The sequence below is a fragment of the Gymnoscopelus microlampas genome (genome assembly GCF_963454915.1).
Source record: "Gymnoscopelus microlampas genome assembly, chromosome: 20".
NCBI lineage: Eukaryota > Metazoa > Chordata > Actinopteri > Myctophiformes > Myctophidae > Gymnoscopelus > Gymnoscopelus microlampas.
The window spans coordinates 996,965-1,018,080 of NC_139957.1; the positions used below are offsets into that span (position 1 = coordinate 996,965).

At 41.6% G+C, this 21,116-nt stretch overlaps 1 protein-coding gene across 1 annotated transcript in view; it reads right to left on the bottom strand.

Annotated features, from left to right (window-relative positions):
* Positions 1 to 1,782: 1,782 nt before the first annotated feature.
* Positions 1,783 to 21,116, bottom strand: part of enpep (glutamyl aminopeptidase) — a 49,455-nt gene continuing 30,121 nt past the window's right edge. The window contains exons 13-21 of the mRNA XM_084044179.1: positions 18,413 to 18,549; positions 16,213 to 16,268; positions 13,613 to 13,760; positions 10,486 to 10,559; positions 8,330 to 8,434; positions 7,423 to 7,596; positions 6,235 to 6,375; positions 4,782 to 4,863; positions 1,783 to 2,767 (exon numbers count right to left, since the gene is read on the bottom strand). Of these exons, the coding sequence (XP_083900305.1) occupies positions 2,615 to 2,767; positions 4,782 to 4,863; positions 6,235 to 6,375; positions 7,423 to 7,596; positions 8,330 to 8,434; positions 10,486 to 10,559; positions 13,613 to 13,760; positions 16,213 to 16,268; positions 18,413 to 18,549 (1,070 nt within the window). The 3' untranslated portion in view covers positions 1,783 to 2,614. The remainder of the gene's footprint in view (positions 2,768 to 4,781; positions 4,864 to 6,234; positions 6,376 to 7,422; positions 7,597 to 8,329; positions 8,435 to 10,485; positions 10,560 to 13,612; positions 13,761 to 16,212; positions 16,269 to 18,412; positions 18,550 to 21,116) is intronic.

Genomic DNA, 21,116 nt, shown 5'->3' on the forward strand with positions numbered 1-21,116 from the left:
AAAAAATGTCTATATATATATATATATATATATATATATATATATATATATATATATATATATATAAATTATTAGTTACGGGTTTAAAAGAGCCTCTTCACTGAATGTAAGTCAATGAGGAGCATATTTTAAATGATCAATTTCTAGTCAATGGAGAAATTATTTTTTATTTCTTGTCCACCTTTGGAGTTACATCATGATGGCAAGGTAACTACACAACCCAAACCTCTACCAAAGTGGTCTTGCAAATGTGGGGTTATTGCGTGTCCCCTGGATTTGGCTTAAGTCCAGGCTTAGTTTATTCACCTTTTGAGGAACAGGCCCCTGGTTCAACACACGCCTGCCCCACGTGAGGAAAAGTGTGTCGATCAGCAATTGGAAAAAAATAAAAATTTCCCCCTGGGAGATATGAAGTCACCATCGACCACGATGAACTGCCATGAGCAAGCAAGCAAGTAAATGTGTGCGCATGTGCGTGCGTGCTTGTGTGGGTGCGTGCGTGGCTGCGTGCGCGTGCGAGTGTGATGTCCATTGTAAAATCACTCTGGTGAAAGGAGCTATATACTGTAAATGAACCATTTACCATATTATTTTTCTTAATTTATTTGTTTTCCTTCTATGATACAGCAAATTTGCATTGATTCTGAGATCATTTACAAATAAAATGTGCAAGTTATTTCATTTAGTTAAAAATACCTGAGTCTTGCAGTAAATATACACGTTTATAGCAAAATGATAGAATATGGTACAGGTAAGGGAAAAAGAAAATGATAAATGCTTCTAATATCATTATTTAATAATCATTTTAAGAAAAGATTGTTAAAAAAAAAAATGTTTATGTACCTTTAAGGACAGTGCGAGTGAATGGAGTATAAATTAAGCTACATCCAAGACAAATAGGAAAGCAAGACCCACTATCTCCGGTTTGCATCCTGTATCAGCGTGACATACTGTAGGTGGCCGCCTCTTTAGGAGACTGGAAGTAGGTTGGAGTCTATTCATTCCAATGGGAGAGTGAACATGAACAATTCTCTAAACATTAGACCCAATTTTCCAACATTCTGACACTAAAATGGCCTTTTTCAGAGAGACAAATCAGGAGAAAATCTACTTTGTTATCAACCTTGTTCTGTACCAGCAACATACTCTCGCGAGATCTAGCAAAAGTAAACATAGAACGTTTGCGTCAGATGGCGGCCACTTACGAGACCATTTGTATCAGTATGTCATTTGTGTATCATTTTGCCTCTATAGTGGCAAAAATTGGGATGGTGGATCTCCTAAATACCCACCATCTTTGGCTTAACCACTTGAACCCTAGCCTCCACTTTGTGGGCTTGTCGTAGATGAATATTTGGTCTATGATGGGAAAATATCAGAATTCTATTTCTCCCCTGAGCAGGTAGATGGTGCTGTATTTTCAGCCGTAACTATTTCAGCACTAGGCTCAATTCACAGCAGCCATATTATGAAGACATTCACAGGTGTTACCAATGATACTAATGAAGGCTCTGTTCCATTTAGTCTAGCACAGTGGTCCCATGACCCCCATAACTCTGAGAGTGTACAAATTACGGGTCCATTTGGTTCCATTTGTACACTCTCAGAGTTACACACCTGTAAGGGGCCATTTGGAAGCCCATGAGGGTCCCTGGACCCCAACTGTAGACCCACTGGTGTTTCCAGTGGGCCAACATGCACAATATTAGCACCCTGACTCTGTTTGACCAGAATGGAACAGAGCCTTCATTAGTATCATTGGTAACACCTGTGAATGTCTTCATAATAATGGCTGCTGTGAATAGAGCCTATTGCATGAGGGACCCGAGTTTCAAGGACATGGAAGTTACAGAGAGCACCTTGAAGTTGGTAATCACTTAAACCATACATACGTTAACTAACTACTTAGTTGCATAGATGCAGCCATGACCAGCCATGATGTAAGGCTTGGAAACAGTGGCACGGACGAAAAAGGCATGAGGCAGAGCTGGAGGTGGCAGAATTAAGGATGCTATACGATTGACAAGGATTGACAGGATCAGAAATGACTATGGTACTTTAGAGCAGGGGTTCTCAAACAATGGGTCGGGACCCTCAGGGGGGTCCCCAAACGGATTTTGGAGGGTCCCCAGATGATTTGCTTAATTGGCAGCGTTGTTTTCTCACTCAACAGTAAACAAACCAACATACCGTGTAAGTGTATACAGGGGTATCTGCACATTGCTAAAGTGACAATGTAAGGACTTTTTAAGACCTTTTCAATAACTCAAAAAAGAAAAAAAAGAAAAGTAAGACCATTACTGCGTCAAAAGTAATCAACAAACTGTACAATAAAAAAATCAAACATTGTCAAACATTGTCAAATTGTCAAATATTACCCAGGAAAAAGAAGTTGAAAATGAAAATAGACGCTCTACATGCTCCCAACGCGAGGCGTGTAATTCATAGGCTAGTTGCATCCAACGCATCATGATGCGACGTGTTGTGACAGAAGAAAAAAAAACTTTTCTGGTGGGGGTCCGCGGGCAAATACATATTAATTTGTGGGCTTGACACGTTTGAGAACCAACGGCCTACATGTCCAGAATAGTTCATATGGTTACAGCTGATGTTCTCAGGGCCAGGCCACGTTGTTGTCCAACCAAATTTTGATCTCCTCCTCGTTCCTGGTGACCCATTGGATGTTGTTCCTCACTGTCTCCAGAGCCTGCTGTCTGGGCATCTCTCCTGCTCCGGCGTCGGGGGTTAACTTGAAGAAATGCTCCATCTGAAGAACACAAGCACACACTAGTACACAGATACTGTATATTGTATGTCAAGCTCTATCTAAAAACAAGCACCCACCAAAGCAACCAATGCATGTCAAACTCTTTGTGTTTACACCATATACAGGAAAACTATCTACTTGAGAAAGGACAGACGTTCAATAGGCTCTATGCACAGCAGCCATATTGGAAAGAAATTGGGCCTCTTCTTACTTCCTTCACAGGTGTTACCAATGATACTAATGAAGGCTCTGTTCCATTCTGGTCAGGGTGCTGATATCGTGCATTTTAGTCCATTTTGGTTCCCAAATGACCCATTATGGTGGCTTTGTAACTCTGAGAGTGTACAAATGGAACCAAATGGACCCATAAGGGTCTCAGAGTTATGGGGGTCCGTGAAAATAAGACAACCACTATGCCACACTAAATGGAATAGAGCCTTAATTACACCTGTGTTACACCTGTGAAGGAAGTAAGAAGAGGCCCAATTTCTTCCCAATATGGCTGCTGTGCATAGAGCCTATTAAATGGTGAATACCTCTGCACAATTGTTTACAAGTTGTAATGAGTCGTGCCCGACCCATTCATTTAAAAAATGGCCCCAGCCCTGCCTGAATTAACAGGCCTAGCTCAGCCGTGTCCTTCCGTGCTTGCAGGGTTCTACGATCTACTTAAACCCTCTATACTTGGTTAACTTGAATGGGGTCGCCTCTATAGTTGGCAGTGTTGGGCGAGTTAGTTACTTAGTTACTTAGTTACTTTAATAGTTACTACATGTGTGGAGGGATATCTTGTAGGGTAAGTAGGCAGACTTATGACCTTTTCATTTCTGTCGGGTTGTGCTCCCACATTATTGAGGGTGCGTTCGGAAATATAGCACTGAGCGCACTGGCAAACTAATAGGCGAGTGCGCTCCTGGTGTGCAGTTCCGAACGCATCCTTTCTGACAAGGACCACTGAAATGAATTGAATGACTGACAACAGGAAGTGATGCCCATAATTCACAGACTCTTGTTTCCCCAGTAAGCTCTCTGGGAAACTTGTGGATACAATTATAGCCACATCCCAATACTCAATCTTCCATCCTTGCGTCCTCCACTCGTGTTGTTTCCTTGCGCCTTAAGGCCCCTAGATGTTCCAGTTTTAGCCATCCACCCCACTGTGTGAAATACTACAAAATGACGTCACTGAGATAAGCGTCTCACCGGTCACCTCAGCACACCTAGATGTGTTTTACTCTCCGAACTAGCTCTTGCCAACTCTCCCACGTTGTTGGTCGCTTAAGACAGTGTGATTCATTCATTCAGACCAGAACGATTGGGAGCAGACTTGGGCAGAGGACATTATACAAATAATTTGTCCCCCTCTAGTGACCATGCATAAACACAAACTGTCAAATAATAGTAACACATCCTACCTATGTGACAAAATATCAAAATGTCCGATATCCAGGTATTAAAATGTCCATGTTAGATGTAAACATACCTGCTCTGCTCTGGACAGCGCAAGCTACACAGCTGTGATTAATCTGATCAGATTACTGAGTGGGGGAGGGGAATCTGTGGAGAGTATAAACTGAATTCCAATCCACCACTCTTCACATCTCCTCGCGGAAGACTTCCGTATCACGTGTACACGATTTTTAGTTTTTTTTTCCATCTCCCGTGTCTATTCTTATATGTTGTACTATTCTATACAGTACCTGCATATTATTCTATATGCATGTATATTTTCATCCACGGCTCTATAGTTCCAGACAGTGATCCAGCTGTATGAGACGTCATAACTGATCTCGGAATTTGCAGTCGCTTTAAAATGACGCTAGAGTGCATTCCGGTCCTGTGAGGCCAACGGGTCGACCAGTCCGCCCTCGCATTTAATCCTCTCCTCCTCGCAGGGGCGGGGCTTAGGCGCGAGTGGAGGACACGAGGAGAGTGACTGAGTGTGAATGTTTGGGGTTTTGGAATTCAGCTATAGGGATGTATCTAATGTCAGCATTGTTGAAGTGGAGCTGACCTTCCACAGCTGCAGCTCCGTGTTGTAGGAGGTGCTGATGCGACCCAGTAGACGACCCAGGTTTCTGTCAGTGATGGTGTACCTGCAACGTAACACACAACACATGTTTTATTCGGTTATGTGTACCTGCAACGTAACACACAAAATATGTTTTATTCAGTTATGTGTACATTAGTGATGCGCGGGTCGGGTTTTTTCATGACCCGCCCCGCCCCGCGACGGAACCCAACCCGCCTCAACCCGCCCCGCGAACCCATATATAAATCTATGGCTCAACCCACCCCGCGACACGCGATTTTTTTTTTTTCTGTAAAATCATGGTTAGAAAATAATCCCCAAGTGTATTCAAACTGTTTTATTGTTATTATTCTTATTCATATTAGGAATAAAGAAGAAAAAAAGAGCATGTGATTTATTTATTTTTTTGCATGTGAGAGCGGCTGACCCGCTCACCCGCAGCCCGCATAATTTCCTCTGAAATTCTGACTCGACCCACCCGCGCCGCGGGTTGACCCGCGGGTTACGGGTCAACCCGCGCATCACTAGTGTACATGCAACGTAACACACAAAACATGTTTTATTCAGTCACGTGTGTACATGCAACGTAACACACAACACATGTTTTACTTTGAGCATTTTCCTTTTTCTGATTTCACACATGTCCGATCAAAAGTCAATCCCAATAGGCTCTATTCACAGCAGCCATATTATGAAGACATTCACAGGTGTTAGTACCAATGATACTAATGAAGGCTCTGTTCCATTCTGGTCAAACAGAGTCAGGGTGCTGATATTGTGCACGCTGGCTCACTGGAAACACTCTGTTACACCAGTGGGTCTACAGTTGGGGTCAGTGGCGCGGGAAGGAGGGGGGCTACGGGGGCTGCAGCCCCCCTGGTGATGGGAAGGGTTTTTTTTTTATGAGAACGAGAATTAAATAACGTAACCCTAACCTAACCCTAACCCTAAACCTAAAACCGAAATAAAGTAAAGGAAAAAAAGTGCCAAAACGCACCCAAACCCGCACATTTTTCGACCCGAAACCGTCAAGCGGATTCCCCCCGACGCTCAGCCCCCCTGGCTATTAAGTACCTCCCGCGCGCCTGGTTGGGGTCCAGGGACCCTCATGGGCTTCCAAATGGCCCCTTACAGTTACGGGTCCATTTGGTTCCATTTGTACACTCTCAGAGTTATGGGGGTCGTGGAAACCACTGTGCTACACTAAATGGAACAGAGCCTTCATTAGTATCATTGGTAACATCTGTGAAAGAAGTGATAATATGGCTGCTGTGCATAGAGCCAATACCGTACAGGGCCGGTGCGAGCCAATGTTGCGCACCGGGCAAAATAATCACAACCCCCCCAAGCAAGTGTCTAGCAGATATATCCTTGTTTCATAACCATACATATAAACCCACGTGACCCATCAACATGTGACCCAGGACAAACAAACCTGTCCACCAGGTAGTTCCAGTTGAGTGTGGTCCAGTCCCAGGCCATCTCCTTCCCCAGGGGGTTCTGGGAAACGTAGTTCACCACGGTAAACAGGTCCTGACTCCTCACTATGCTATCATTTTTAGATGCCTCCAGTAACCTGCAGGACAATCAAACCTTTAAAGCCATGTGTGTAATCTCCATTTGTATTAGTCTTTTTGGCAATACTTCTGGTAGCTCCATTAGTACTGCGTTTCCCAGAATTCAACTTGAACTAAAACCACGGAAGTACTGTAAGAAAAAAAATGAAATGCTGCAGGGTCTTAGTGCCGAGGATATTTTGGAAAGCAGCAACTACATTTTCAGAAACGGCATGTATGTACATTTCTGGTACATTTCCGGTGCCTGTGTCATTTCAACACTCGCAAATAACGTTTAATAGAGAAGCTGTCGAAAAAACATGCATGTGGTTATTGTGAAAAATATACCAGTGAAATATTATAATATCCCTATTCTGGACATGTCATAACAGGAGAAACATTTGGCAAAAAATAGCTGGTCAACAAGCTCACAAGGTGTCACATTGTGAAACATTCTGAGCTTTTAGATATGGAATGCATGGAATGCATATATAAATATATTTAAAAATATTGTTTTAATATTAACCTTAGAATGTATTAATTTATTTTTATTAGCACATGCATTCCATAATTAGGGCTAGACCACACATGGACAAATTACATCATCAACTTGCAACGGGCGTTGTCCCCCTTCAGTACAAGATTTATAAATATAAATATGTATCTATTTATAAAATAAATAAAATGTTTATGGTGTTTATAATTTTGAGTTTTAGTTATAGAGGGCAATTATAATGTATATAAGGCATATAAGGCTTATTAGCCAGGGATCCTTTTAAGATAAAAAACAAATCTATATCAGATAAATAAATGGTTTGGGGTTTCATATCTTATCATGCCCCTTTAAGATACTTAAAAAAATCTATATCAGATAAATAAATGGTTTTGGGTTTCATATCTTATCATGCCCCTTTAAGTACAAATGTTGTACTTCTTTCTCCACTGGTGAAAGCCTTAAACAAGTAAACAAACAAACAAACAAGCAAACAAACAAACAAACAAACAAACAAACAAACAAACAAACAAACAAACAACATAGTGAACATGTAATAGTGTATTGTGTTTACTTGTAGAGCAGGTGGACGTTCTCCACAGAAGCCAGTCCAGACAGCAGTTTGTCCTTCTCCTGGGCCAGTGTAGCAGCTTTGTATTTGTCAAACAGAACGTTCCATTTCTCCTCACTACCCGAGTTCTTCATGCCGTAACGATAAACCAGCAGCCTCAGGTTGACCGCCACATTGCTGCAAGAGACAAAAGACCCCAGTAACATTTATACGGTAGGTGCGATAAACAACGTTCAACTTAGCCTGGTTCCAGACCATAGACCCCGCCCACTCTCTGAGTGGACTGCCTCTCTTGGTCTAGTGTTGTAATGTGAAACTAGGATTTATACGGTACAAAAATGTATTGTCCAATGAGAGTCGGAGGTGGGGGTGGGTCTAACGACAAGCCAATCAGCGCCACGGGCCGTCCTCAAGCTGTGCGATGACGTCAGATGTAGGCGGATCCGTAGCTCTCCAGTGATTGGTTTAGGGAAGTTCTAATCCCCTCCCCCTTGTAATCGCCAACACTGGAGCCAATCAGACTGAAGCTCCACGCAGCTTCTATTTGATAACCAGGCCACTTTCAACTGCTAAATGTCACACTAACAACATCTGTTGCATGAGGTCAATTGTTTCCATGATTTACGTCTATGAGGCAGCAATCATGTAGTTTCAATTTAATTCAAAATTCCCAGTTTCTCCAAGAATTTTCCAAATGTTTCAAAAATAGCCGCTCTACAAGCCCACAAGGCGGCTTGTTGTGACGCCTTGTGAGCTTGTAAATCGGCAATTATTTCATCATAAAACAGGGTTAAAGTGGTTGAACAGATTCTTTATGCCATATTAACTAATTTAGCTGGGGACCCCCTGGAACCCCCCTGGGGTTCCCTGGACCCCACTTTGAAGGACCACAGTTGTATAGCAGCAATACCTCAGTTTTCCTTCGATCCACTGGTCAAAGATGAAAGAAGCATTATTCAGGACGTCTGTGTCTCCCATTCCACAGGCGATCCCCAGAACTGTCTCCCTGAGTAGCCTGACACAGAAATACACATCCATCACTCACACCCAATGTTAATGTTAATGCACATTGATGTAGTGTTTGTTCAGTAACAGTGTTAAATAGCTCTATATTGTGATAGTAATCATTGCTATAGAGTGTTTGTTCAGTAACAGTGTTAAATATTGTGATAAATCATTACTATAGAGTGTTTGTTCAGTAACAGTGTTAAATAGCTCTATATTGTGATATTAATCATTGCTATAGAGTGTTTGTTCAGTAACAGTGTTAAATAGCTCTATATTGTGATAGTAATCATTACTATAGAGTGTTTGTTCAGTAACAGTGTTAAATAGCTCTGAATTGGGACAGAAGTCATTGCTATTGAGTGTTTGTTCAGTAACAGTGTTAAATAGCTCTATAGTGTGATAGTAATCATTGTTTATTCAGTAACAGGGGTCGCCCCGTCTCTCTAGCTCTTCAGAAAACAGAAAATGAATTTTCAGGCCGGGATAACAATTGTATCCAATCAGGATAGGATACAGGATAAACAAGTGAAATTGGAGGTGATGAAACAAAGAAATGAGCAGACAACATTGAAACTGGAACATTATCAAATTGAAGCTGATAAATGGGTAGGCCTACTGTCTCCTCCTGATCTGTTGAAATTTGCAAACCCACCTGACAGTGTAAGAAAAAAAAAGCAGGTGCGTTTCCTCTGGATGCCTTTTTGTTTAGGCAGTGGGTGCTCAGCTATAAATATAACTTGGTTCAAATACCACCAAAGTGGAAAAAGCGGCACTCCAAAATAAGGGATGCAAGACTGGCTCAGATGTGCATTCTTATTTATTGAGAACACTGTCTAAACATACACATACTGTAGTCTGTGATTTCTTCATGATCTGTGATTTTGTGCACTGATATTGTTGGACTGCTGTATTGATTGTGATTGTGATATGGTGTAACTGATCAACTGATTGCCAAGCAAGGACCTCCCCCCTACACAGGTGGGGATGATGATGATGTGTATGCTTAAAGACGCACTGAAGTGACATTTTCGGTCATTTTATTTTGAAGGTTCAGCCCGAAACGTCGGCTCCACGACTCTAAACCAATCAGAAGGTCCCATCCCTTCAGGCTATGGGACGTTGGATCTCAATCACTTCAGCCGTGCTGGCACACGGCTAGTGTTTGTTTACAAGTGAGAGAGAGACGGCCAGTGAAGCACGTTTGCTACTACCTGGCTTATTTCTAACCTATAATGTTTTCAGATACATATTTTAGTGTGCAGATGAAGTTTAAAATGAGTAATACACTCATCTTCAATGAGATTCAAAACGGAGTATCTCTGTAATTAAAATCAGCTGTGTTTGAAGAACGTGCAGCTATGGGAATCAAACAGGTGCATGTAATCAAGATTAATTTATATTCATGAAGGCTGTATTATGTCATCACGCAGCACGTTTTCGTTTACAGGAAGTAATTAAGATTGGCTTTATAGGGACTTTAGATGTAATAATACACAAAAATGGGTTTTTTTCATTTTTTTTGGCATCTATTGTTAGGTATAACCATATGATGACCACGGATATGCTCTAAAAGTGTGAAAAACATATTTTTCATTTCACTACACCTTTAAAAGAGGGGCCTACACCCCCATTATCACTTTTCAAATCTGCTCTGATTACTCAGAGCAGATTTAAAAAGTGATAATGGGGCTGAGGCCAAAACTTGTCAAGCGTCCTCAATAAATAAGAATGTATTATCTGAGGCAATCTTGCTTCCTTTATTTTGGACCTTTATTTTTCCACTTCTGTGGCATTTGAAGCGCCTGACAACGTATTTTCTGTTTCTTAAAGAGAGACATGCAGGGAGACCGCTGTTACACTGTCATGCTAGGCCCCCTCCTGTTTTTATCATATTCATTTATTTTAAATGTTCTGCTCTACACTAAATATCTTCGCCGGAAATAGCAGAACGCGTCGCGTTGTGAGCTTGTAGATCTGCTATTTTCGCCGAATGTTTGCCCCAGAATGGGGAGGCTATAGGGTTGATCATTGTCAGTGTTATCGTGGGTGTGTTCTCACCTGTCCGTCTGGGATCCTACATCCTCCCATCCCAGTCTCTTGGAGATGTCACTCACATACCTACGAAACAGCGTCTGCACACCAGCAAACGGATGACACGAGAACATGTTTTACATGCAAAACAATAGCAGTGGCTACCACACGCACACACTTCAATCTCAGATAGGCTCTATGCACAGCACAGCAGCCACATTCATATTGCGAAGACTCACAGGTGTTACCAATGATGCTAATGAAGGCTCTGTTCCATTCTGGTCAAACAGAGTCAGGGCGCTGATAGTGTGCATGTTGGCTCACTGGAAACACCCTGCTACACCAAGTGGCTCCAAAATGTGGGTCCAGGGACCCTCATGGTTCCTTAAGGGGTTTCCAAATGGCCCCTTGAGAGTGTGTAATTCTGAGAGTGTACAAATGGAACGGGTCCATTTGGTTCCATTTGTACACTCTCAGAGTTATGGGGGTCGTAGAAATTGAAAAATCTGAGAACCACTGTGCTACACTAAATGGAACAGAGCCTTCATTAGTATCATTCCTGTGAATATCTTCACAATATGGCTGCTGTGCATAGAGCCTATTGATGGTTTTCCAAGCTGATAAAAACTACAGCCTTTCTCCTCCTGGAAAGTTAGCATGCTGAAATATTATGCCACCAATGTTATGAATTATGACCTTTTTCTCTCATCTGCGAAAGCATAATTGATACCCTTGATACCATGACCATCAACTACTTTATCAGATAGACTGATGTCTGTGCTGTGCACAATGATACGACATACAGGTTCTACTCCTATTCATTCTGTTCTTGTCCTTGTCTCATATCTTCTGATGTCCAATACTGAATATATATTCTCTATGTGTGTAATAAACTTCAGAACTTGTCGTGTGATACTGCGACTTAACTGAAACGTCACTCACCACCCTTAGTTAAAGGACGACTTCACCACTTTTCAACCTATCTTCATATAATTGGTCCTCACAAATGCTCATGATAAAATGGTACCATTTTCTTCTACTCGGTCTGTGTCTCAGAGGAGGGCTGTGGACAGTTCAGAAACCGTCTACCAGTGACATCATCGATGAGGAATCCAAGCTAATAGAAACTGCAGGCGTTCTATTCCTGGAAAGTTGCAATGCAATAATAGAAGCCATTGTTCTCGCCTTAATAAAAATCTAAAAATAAACTTGAAAAAAAAAAATCCTGCCTAATGATGATGTCACTGGTAGACGGTTTCTGGACTGTCCACAGCCCTCCTACGAGACACAGACCAAGTAGAAAAAAATGGTACCATTTTATCATGAGTATTAGTGAGGACCAATTATATGAAGATAGGTTGAAAAGTGGTGAAGTCGTCCTTTAACACATTTAGACCTGGAACACCTACGTTGTTATCAACACAGGGAACACCTTTGTGTAACATTAGCTGTTGCTAATGTTACACGCTTTTAGAATCGGCCTCAGGTCTAAATGGGTTAGAAGGAGACTCTTTTAGGGACTACATGCGGTCGGTCAACCAAAATCAACCAACTAGAAAAAGTGCTCCTCGGAGCACAGGTCTCCGACAGGTCAGGTACGTTATTGTGGCCTCCTGATGGCGCTATAATAGGCCAATGTGAAAATGGTGCCATTTCTTCTTAGGCATTTCACGGCGATCGGACACTGCATTCATGATTTGAGGCATGTTGTTCCAAAAATGTGTTTTGCTAAATTAGACCTGCTGGTGGCGCTTTAACAAGCCAATGTGAAAAGGGTGGCATTTCTTCCTTGGCCTAGTGGGAATGCGCGTGTGAGATTTCACGGAAATCGGAAAGCGTTCATGATTTGAGGCATTTGGTTCAAAACGGACCAATCCTGCAAACTTTAAGCCAACCTTAGCCAATGAGGATGGAATCTGGAAAATCGGACAGATCCGGGTTGATCACATGGCTATAGAGATACTGTGTACCGATTTCATTGACGTTTGGATAAAATCTGTAGGAGTATTGTAAAAAAAAAAAAAGGGTTTCGCACACATCAGCCTCCTGGTAGCGCTATAACAGGCCCATGTGAAACATTTGGGGCAGAGGTTCTGAATTGGCATCGAGGGAGTGTGTGTGCACAGTTTCGCAGCGACTGGGCCAACGGTGCCGGAGATTAGCTGCTAACGGACGGACAGGACACACGGACAAACGGACACACGGACGGACAGGGTGCAAAACATACTCTCTCGCCATGCCTTTACGCCTGGCGGAGACAAAAATAAAGAAAGTTTGTATTCTTAAATTACCAAACCTTTCTACTGACAATATGTCACTGGCAGGCAATGCCCATGTGTGAGTGTCTCAAAGCAGTGGTTCTCAGAGTGGGGTCCGGGGATCCCCAGTGCCCTTAACAGGGTTCATATAGCATCACAGTCAGTTCAAGGGGTCCCCTGGCACAAAATATGTTCAGATTGGGGTCTGCGGCCAACTACATATTAATATGGGGGTCCTTGACATGAAAACGTTTGAGAAGCAATGTCTCAAAGAATAGAAGTAGATTCATTCAGATCTGACCTGAAACCTGGGGTAGACCAGGGTGTCAGACAACATGTTTTTAACATATATCTGACCTGAAACCAGGGGCGCTGGCATTGAAAATCACATAGGGGGACATTAATGTGTCGTGGCCAGAAGGTGACGTCAGGAAGTCCGCTGTCAGATTAGAGAGCTCCAGAATAGACTAGTGTACAAAATAATGTAACCAAATAGACGCATTTGTGTTATGTGTAATGTGTTGTTAGAAGACAATTGTAAACAGCTCTCTGGATAAAGACCACATTGTAAATATAGGAAAGTCATTTTGTGTCTTTCTATTTAAGGGAAATTTCTATTACAGATATCTAATCTTCAATGCACAATATTGATCAATTTATATTCACATTTAGATATTCTGTTCAATTGATTGATTGATTTGTTTTTTTACTGACATTTGATCAAAAAAAGCATACACGTGACCATATATTTTTACATATCTGATGTGATGACAGAATGATCTGTCATCTCGCAGTGCCACCTCGCGGTGTCAGAGAGCATGTCCTTAACGTATATCTGACCTGAAACTTGGGGTAGAGTGGGGTGTCAGAGAGCATGTCCTTAACGTATATCTGACCTGAAACTTGGGGTAGAGTGGGGTGTCAGACAACATGTCCTTAACGTAGGCGATGGAGGAGCTGAGTCGACTCCATGCGATGTACTCTGTCTCACTGGCCAGGTACCGAGTCAGGTTGAAGGCTGTTCCATAATCTACTACATCTGCCCTGCATGATGGACACAACATTAAAGGTATAGGGTAAGGCGATATTTTTTGGTCAAAACATTTTTATTTTTTTTAAAGGTTAAAGCACAAGTGACTAGTATATTCTGTTAGTAATCATTGCTATAGAGTGTTTGATCAGTAACAGCCCCCCCCCCATCCCTCCAGCTCTTTAATAAACAGAAAATACTTTTCCAGGCCGGTTGCAAATGTTCAACCAATCAGGAGAGAGTACCCATTTATGATCTTCAAAGTTATATTGTTACAGTCTGTCTCATTTCTTTGTGTCATCATGCACTTCCAATTCCACTTGTTCATCCTGTATAATGTATGAGTTCTCTCTCCTGATTGGATACAATTGGTATCCCGACCTGAAAATGCATTGTCTGTTTAATAGAGAGCTGGAGAGACGGAGAGACCACTGTGACTGAACAAACGCTCTATCGATTGACTATCAGAATATACAGTAGTTATTTGACATTTATTTTAACAAATGGATATCACTTACCCTACTTTAACATAATCAACATTAACATCATTAACATCAAACATTTAACATAATCTGCAACAGTATGTGTCCTGATGGACACATGTCGAACATCAAACACAACTTTACAGTCACTGACATGCAGAGGTGGGCAGTGCAGCCAAAACCTGTACTCAATTAAAAGTATCGGGCCTCATTCACAAAGCTGTAGTAGATTTCTACTATATTTTGGTGTAGTTTTGTGACTATAAGTAAAGACCCATATGCGATTCATGAAAGGCCTTAATTTGTGCACATCACAGGTGTATCAGATGAATAGGCTCTATGCACAGCAGCCATATTGGAAAGAAATTGGGCCTCTTCCTTTACTTCCTTCACAGTCTTACCAATGCTACTAATGAAGGCTCTGTTCCATTAGCACAGTGGTTCTCTAACCTTTTAATTTCAAGGACCATAACTCTCAGAGTGTACAAATGGAACCAAACTCGGAACTCTCAGAGTCACACACCAATAAGGGGCCATTTGGAACCCACTCAAGGAAGACCCCACTTTGCGACCCACTGGTGTAGAGTGTTTCCAGTGAGCCAACATGCACAATATCAGTTAGTAGCATTGGTAACACCTGTGAAGGTAGTAAGGCTGCTGTGCATAGAGCCCATTCCACTTGTCTATAAATCAAATTATATTACCGTATATACGTTACATTACATTAAAGGACGACTTCACCCATTTTCAATCAATTTTTTCAAACTTTGTTCTACTCGGTCTGTGTCTCAGAGGAGGGCTGTGGACATTTCAGAAAACCGCCTACCAGTGACATCATCATTAGGCAGGTTTTTTTTTTAAACACAATTTAATATTTTTTATTTGATTTCTTATTAATCTGAGAACAATGGCTTCCATTATAGAATGCTAACTTTCCAGTAATAGAAAGCCTGCGGTTTCTATTAGCTTGGATTCCTCATCGATGATGTCACTGGTAGGCAGGTTTCTGGACTGCCCACAGCCCTCCTCTGAGACACAGGCCGAGTAGGAAAAAAATGGTGCCATATCATCATGAGCATTAGTGAGGACTAATTATATGAAGATAGGTTGAAAATGGGTGAAGTCGTCCTTAAATGTGCAATTAATGTAATTAATGGAGTTGCGTGTGGAGTTATTTCATATGATCTGATTTAATATTTAAAATGAATTATTATTTCATAATCTGAACATACTTGAAATTCCTAAAAATAAAAGCAAATAAATAAAAGTGACAATGTAAGCCAAATCATTTGAGCAATGTTACTTTTACTTTATATTTGACACAAAGGTAAAAGAGTGAAAGATGAAAAATGTATTCACAAATAATACTTAAATACAAGTCTACAATTTTAGTAAGTAATTACAATTTATTTTAAAAAAGTTACGTAAGTGAAAGTAACTGAATAAACGTCATTACTACCCACCTCTGCTGACGTGTCATCTTTAACATATATATTGGGGTTATGATGATCTTACCTGGCTTGAGCTGTTACGCGACTTCAGGGGTCTTCAACAGGGGGTCTGGGACCCCTAGGGGGTCCTCAGAGTTACTACAGGGGGGCCGCCAAATCTTTGTGTGATATGATTTTTTCTTTTTTTTTACCTTAACCACTTGAACCCTAGCATCCCTTTTTCTGAGGAGAACTTTAGCCAAAAAATAGCAGATCTACAAGCTCTCAACGCCTCGTGCTGCGAGGCGTTGAGAGCTTGTAGATCTGCTAGATCTGCTATTTTTGGCAAAGAAGTTATAGGTGTAGAGGGAATAAAGAACAGACTAAGTAAAAAAAACATTAATCTGAAACACAATTTTATACAATATAGAGTAGGGGGTGCCTGCTTCATCTTTCTCTCAGCTAGGGGGTCCTTGGCCTGAAAACGTTGAAGACCCCTGCACTACATATACATATAGATACACATGTACAGTATACCAGGGTCATGACCTTACCTGGCTAGGGCGAACACATCGTCAATGAAACTGGTTCGATCAGCTGCATCAAATTCCTGGTGAGATCAAATGAGGGATGAGCATCACTACAGTACATTTTAGTTATGTAGTCACAAGCTCTTGTTATTACTTTGCATTGGTTAATATGCTTTAGTAGAGGACAAAATGGACACGCACGCACGCACGCACGCACGCACGCACGCACGCACGCACGCACGCACGCACACACACACACACACACACACACACACACACACACACACACACACACACACACACACACACACACACACACACACACACACACACACTTATCGGTTTGTAACACTGAGAGTGTACGAATAGAACATTTGTACCATTTGTAATAATCCAATGTTCTTTCTTTTTTCATTATAACTTTTTACTCCTCCCACTTTCTCAATTAAACTCCTCCGGCCCAACACTCCCTGTTTTTCAGCAGGGAGTGTTGGACGGGAGGAGTATTATATTAGTCTGGATTAGTATAGATATTAGTCTGGTCCCTCTCAACGATAGATTTTTTTCCAAGGGGCGTTTACAAAAAGATCCAAACGGACTCTATAGACCACCGAAGTCTGACGTAATTTACACATCCTAGGTTTGTCTACCTGGTTCGCGGTTTTCCACCCCCATTCTGAATCCCATAGACGTCTTTAATATCGCGTCAAATAAGAACTGTGTTCCAAAAATAAAGAAATGACCCCGGCGGTTTGACTCTTATGGATATGAAGCATCAACTGACGGTGAGAAAACGATAATGTTACTTCCGCCGAATTAGTTACATTTTCGCTAGAAACAGACTGTGTCAAATATAAGTGACTGACTATCATAAACGATACAGAACCTCCTCCCTGACAATTATGCCGAGACAGTTTGTTTATTTTTGGACCACAATTCTTATATGAGACGATTCTATGATGACCCAATGTTATTCTCCATAGCGGAATGACTTTACGAACCTGGGGATGAACGAGTGACGTCAGGACTTCGGTGGTCTATTGGTTAGACCTAAAACCAATTAGAGCAGTGCTTCCTGCTACGTCACACACAAGCGCCGGTGCTGAAATAGTAAACAACGAAAGCTAGCTCCACTCGTATTTAGTCTGGTAACCAGATGAAACTATTCTTGACACATCTTTCTTTCCAACAAAAGCTTTAAGGGCAATTGTTTGTTCGTCTGTTAGAAAAGAAATATTTTCTAACGCGTTTACTACCGATGCAATGGCGGCGTCCATCTTTGTTGTGAAAAACTGAAAATGAGTCTCACGTCATTGCTCCAAATAAGGTAATAAGCCCGCCCACATTTGGATACTGGGCCCTGATTGGTCCCTCACGACTTCGGAGGGAGAGAAATGAAATCTCTATTGGGGGGGTTGGGGGGAGGGCAGACCTAATCTGCCGAGGGCTAAAGTGCGATGCAATTTTGCAAAGGCAGATTTGTCTGGAACCAGGCTACACTGGTGGGTGAGTCAGTGGGATACAACATCAGTGACAACCCACAATATGTGTGTGGGGAGAAATGAATTGGCATAACGACTAAATTGGGGAGATAAAGGGGTAAAAAGCCAAACATAATTGTAATGTTTATTGCTCATTGTATATTGAATTTCATATATATATTTTTCCAATATGCTCCAATGATTTGATAGTATTCCATTTCATCCACGAGGGGGCGCTTTGTATTTCATCATGCTAGAAACACCACAGAATGATGTTACTACAGTATATGTCAGGGGTCTTCAACGTTTTCAGGCCAAGGACCCCCTAGCTGAGAGAGAGATGAAGCAGGGACCCCCTACTCTATATTGTATAAAATTGTGTTTCAGATTCAACTTTTTTTTGTTTACGTGGTCTGCTCTTTTTTTTTTTGCCTCTTAGGCCTACGCCTCTTAGTTCTCCTCAGAAAAGGGATGCTATAGGGTTCAAAGTGGTTAAGGTAAAAAAAAAAATCATATCACACAAAGATTTGGCGGACCCCCTGTAGTAACTCTGAGGACCCCCTAGGGGTCCCGGACCCCCTGTTGAAGACCCCTGGTACAGTATATGTGATGTCATTTTGTCAGTGAAAGACGTTTACTCATGACTTTGATGTGACAGTTACACAAACTGTCTCTGGAGTTAAAGAACTGCTGTGGGATTCATTCAAGAACTTAAAAATAAGAAGAAGAAATTGTATCATTACCGTGTGGTTGTCGATCAGCTGTTGGCTGATGGCGCTCCACGTGGGCTCATCGGTGGTGACTCTGTAGAATCCAATGTGATCATTGTTGATCTTCAGCAGGCCATCGCTGCGAGGATCGTAGTTTGGAACCACAAGCTCTGAAAATGCAAGTCGTATCGGTCAGATTGGCAGGTCTGGACAACAACCAATCCAACGGCAGGCATGGCACTCCCATCGATCGGTTCGTCAGGAGCGGCGTGCATGCCGGGATACGTGAAATACAGACGGACGTGCAGACATACAAAGATTGTGCGCATTTATTGCTTACACACTCGGAACAATGGAAATATGCTTTTAGAATGTTTGTGTCATCCTTTTGACTTTCCTGCGTGTATTGTTCTGTACACATTGACAATCAATCAATCAATCAATCAATCAATCAATCAATCAATCAATCAATCAATCAATCAATCAGTCAGTCAGTCAGTCAGTCAGTCAGTCAGTCAGTCCATCCGTGATCATAAAGAATAGCATCGTTGCTGTCCGGCAGAAACCAACTCCATTTTTTCCCCCACGCTTTTGCGTTTTTTTTCTCCATAAACCAGAGATATCTTTAAAAAGTATCCTGACAGACAAAGACCAGACGCAGAATTATTGGAATTACTAGAATTAAATTTGACCAAAAACGATTTTTCATTTGATGGGAAAACCTTCCTTCAAATCAGTGGAACAGCCATGGGAAAGAAATTCGCGCCATCATACGCAAATATCTATTTGGCTTTATGGGAAGAAACAACACTTAAAAAGTGCAGATTCAAACCCACACATTATTTTAGGTTTCTAGATGATATTTTTGGAGTATTTGAGCACTCCGCAGAGGAATTTGAGCAATTCATACAAGTCTTAAACACACATCATGCCTCAATAACAGTGAAATATGTCACAAACAAAGAACACATTGACTTCTTGGATGTCACAGTCTTCAAAGGGAAAGATTTCAACACCACCGGCAAACTGGACTTAAAGGTGTTCTTTAAGGAGACTGATACACATGCACTGCTCCACAAGACATCCTTCCATCCAACCCATTGTTTCGCAGGAATAGTCAAGTCACAACTCCTACGTTTCAAGAGAATCTGCACACAAAAAGCAGATTTTGAAAATACCTGCAAAACTCTATTCACAGCATTAAGGAAACGTGGATATACAAGAACATTCCTCAGGAAATCACACAACACATTCCAGGAAGTGAAAGTAAGGAATGAGAAACCGACACTAGCCTTAGTAACCACATTTTCTAGCCAAAGTGTATTGGCAAACAGAGCCATCAAGAGCAATTTTGAAAACAGGGGAGGAAACCTCCTACAGAACTTTAAGATAATTTCGGCCTATAGGAAAAACAAAAATCTGAAAGACTACTTGATCCACAGCAAATTGAAGCCATGGAACCAAGTAGCACGGGCAAGGCCTAACTACTTTAGCCCGAAACAAACGGTTAAAAACAGGACAAACAAAAACATTATTAGCCTAAGACAGAACATCACATACAACACCAGAAATTGTGTTTATCTGATTACTTGCCAAGTGTGTGGATTACAGTATGTAGGAGAGACAAGCAACTCCATAGCAATTAGAATAAGCCAACACAGGTACACCATTAATAATGAAAAAGATACCCATTTATTAATTGTTCAACACTTTATGACACATGGGATTGATGCTATAAAAGTATGCGGCCTGGAATACAATGACCGCTGGACAATTGGGCAGAGAAGATTCCATGAAAAAGAATGGATTACAAGACTTAGCACAAAATATCCAGGAGGCCTAAACTTCTAAACTGCCCAAAATAACTGAAACTATCCACATATTCTTACTAAACTAAACAATAGAGTTGATCACCTACATCAACCACAGAGTTGAGGGGGAGATCTCATTGTTGAGCTAATGAGAATATCAATGAAGGCACATTGATACCAAGAGCCATCAACATTTGGACCATCAACAGGGAGCTAATTGTCTTCCAAATTGGAGGTGTGAACATCAGAACTGTGGATATGCTAACTTGTTTCCAAAACTGTATCCCTTCAGTATCTACCCCATAGTCCTAAAATATAGTGTAAACACATCCTTAAATGGAATTAGGAAATAGTTTTAATCCGAGGGTATGTGGTTACCCTGACTCAGAGATTAGACGCCTCTGCCCTGCACAGTCTAATAGAAAGCACAAAGTTTAAAAAAATAAGTCTGCCTCATCCAGGCAGTTGGCCAGGAGCCACTTTGAGTGGTAGTTGGGACAAACGCAGTCAGTGGAGCAAACGCAGTCCGCACCAAAAATATTTACGATTCTGTCCCTATCGGTACATAACTCGGACGGCGCTGATTCGACTAGCAGACCATCGGCTGGTCGACGCGGGCACTCGCGCCTGGAGGCGCTCGGGCGCGTCTCCTCAGCCTCAAGGTCTGCTGAGTCGGCGCGCCTCCGTCATGGCCCAAAACTCATAATTATAAATTATAGTGAAAACACATCCTTAAATGGAATTAAGAAATGGTTTTACCTTTAATCTAGGTAAACTTAATTAATTGCAAAACATGACACCCCTTATTCAAAACAGATGGCGAATGCATTCTTCTCTTTATAGGGCCTACACGGGTAATAAAATTGCCTGTGAGACCTTTATGAATTGAACTTCACAGTCAGCAGTCAGTCAGTCCGTCCGTGATC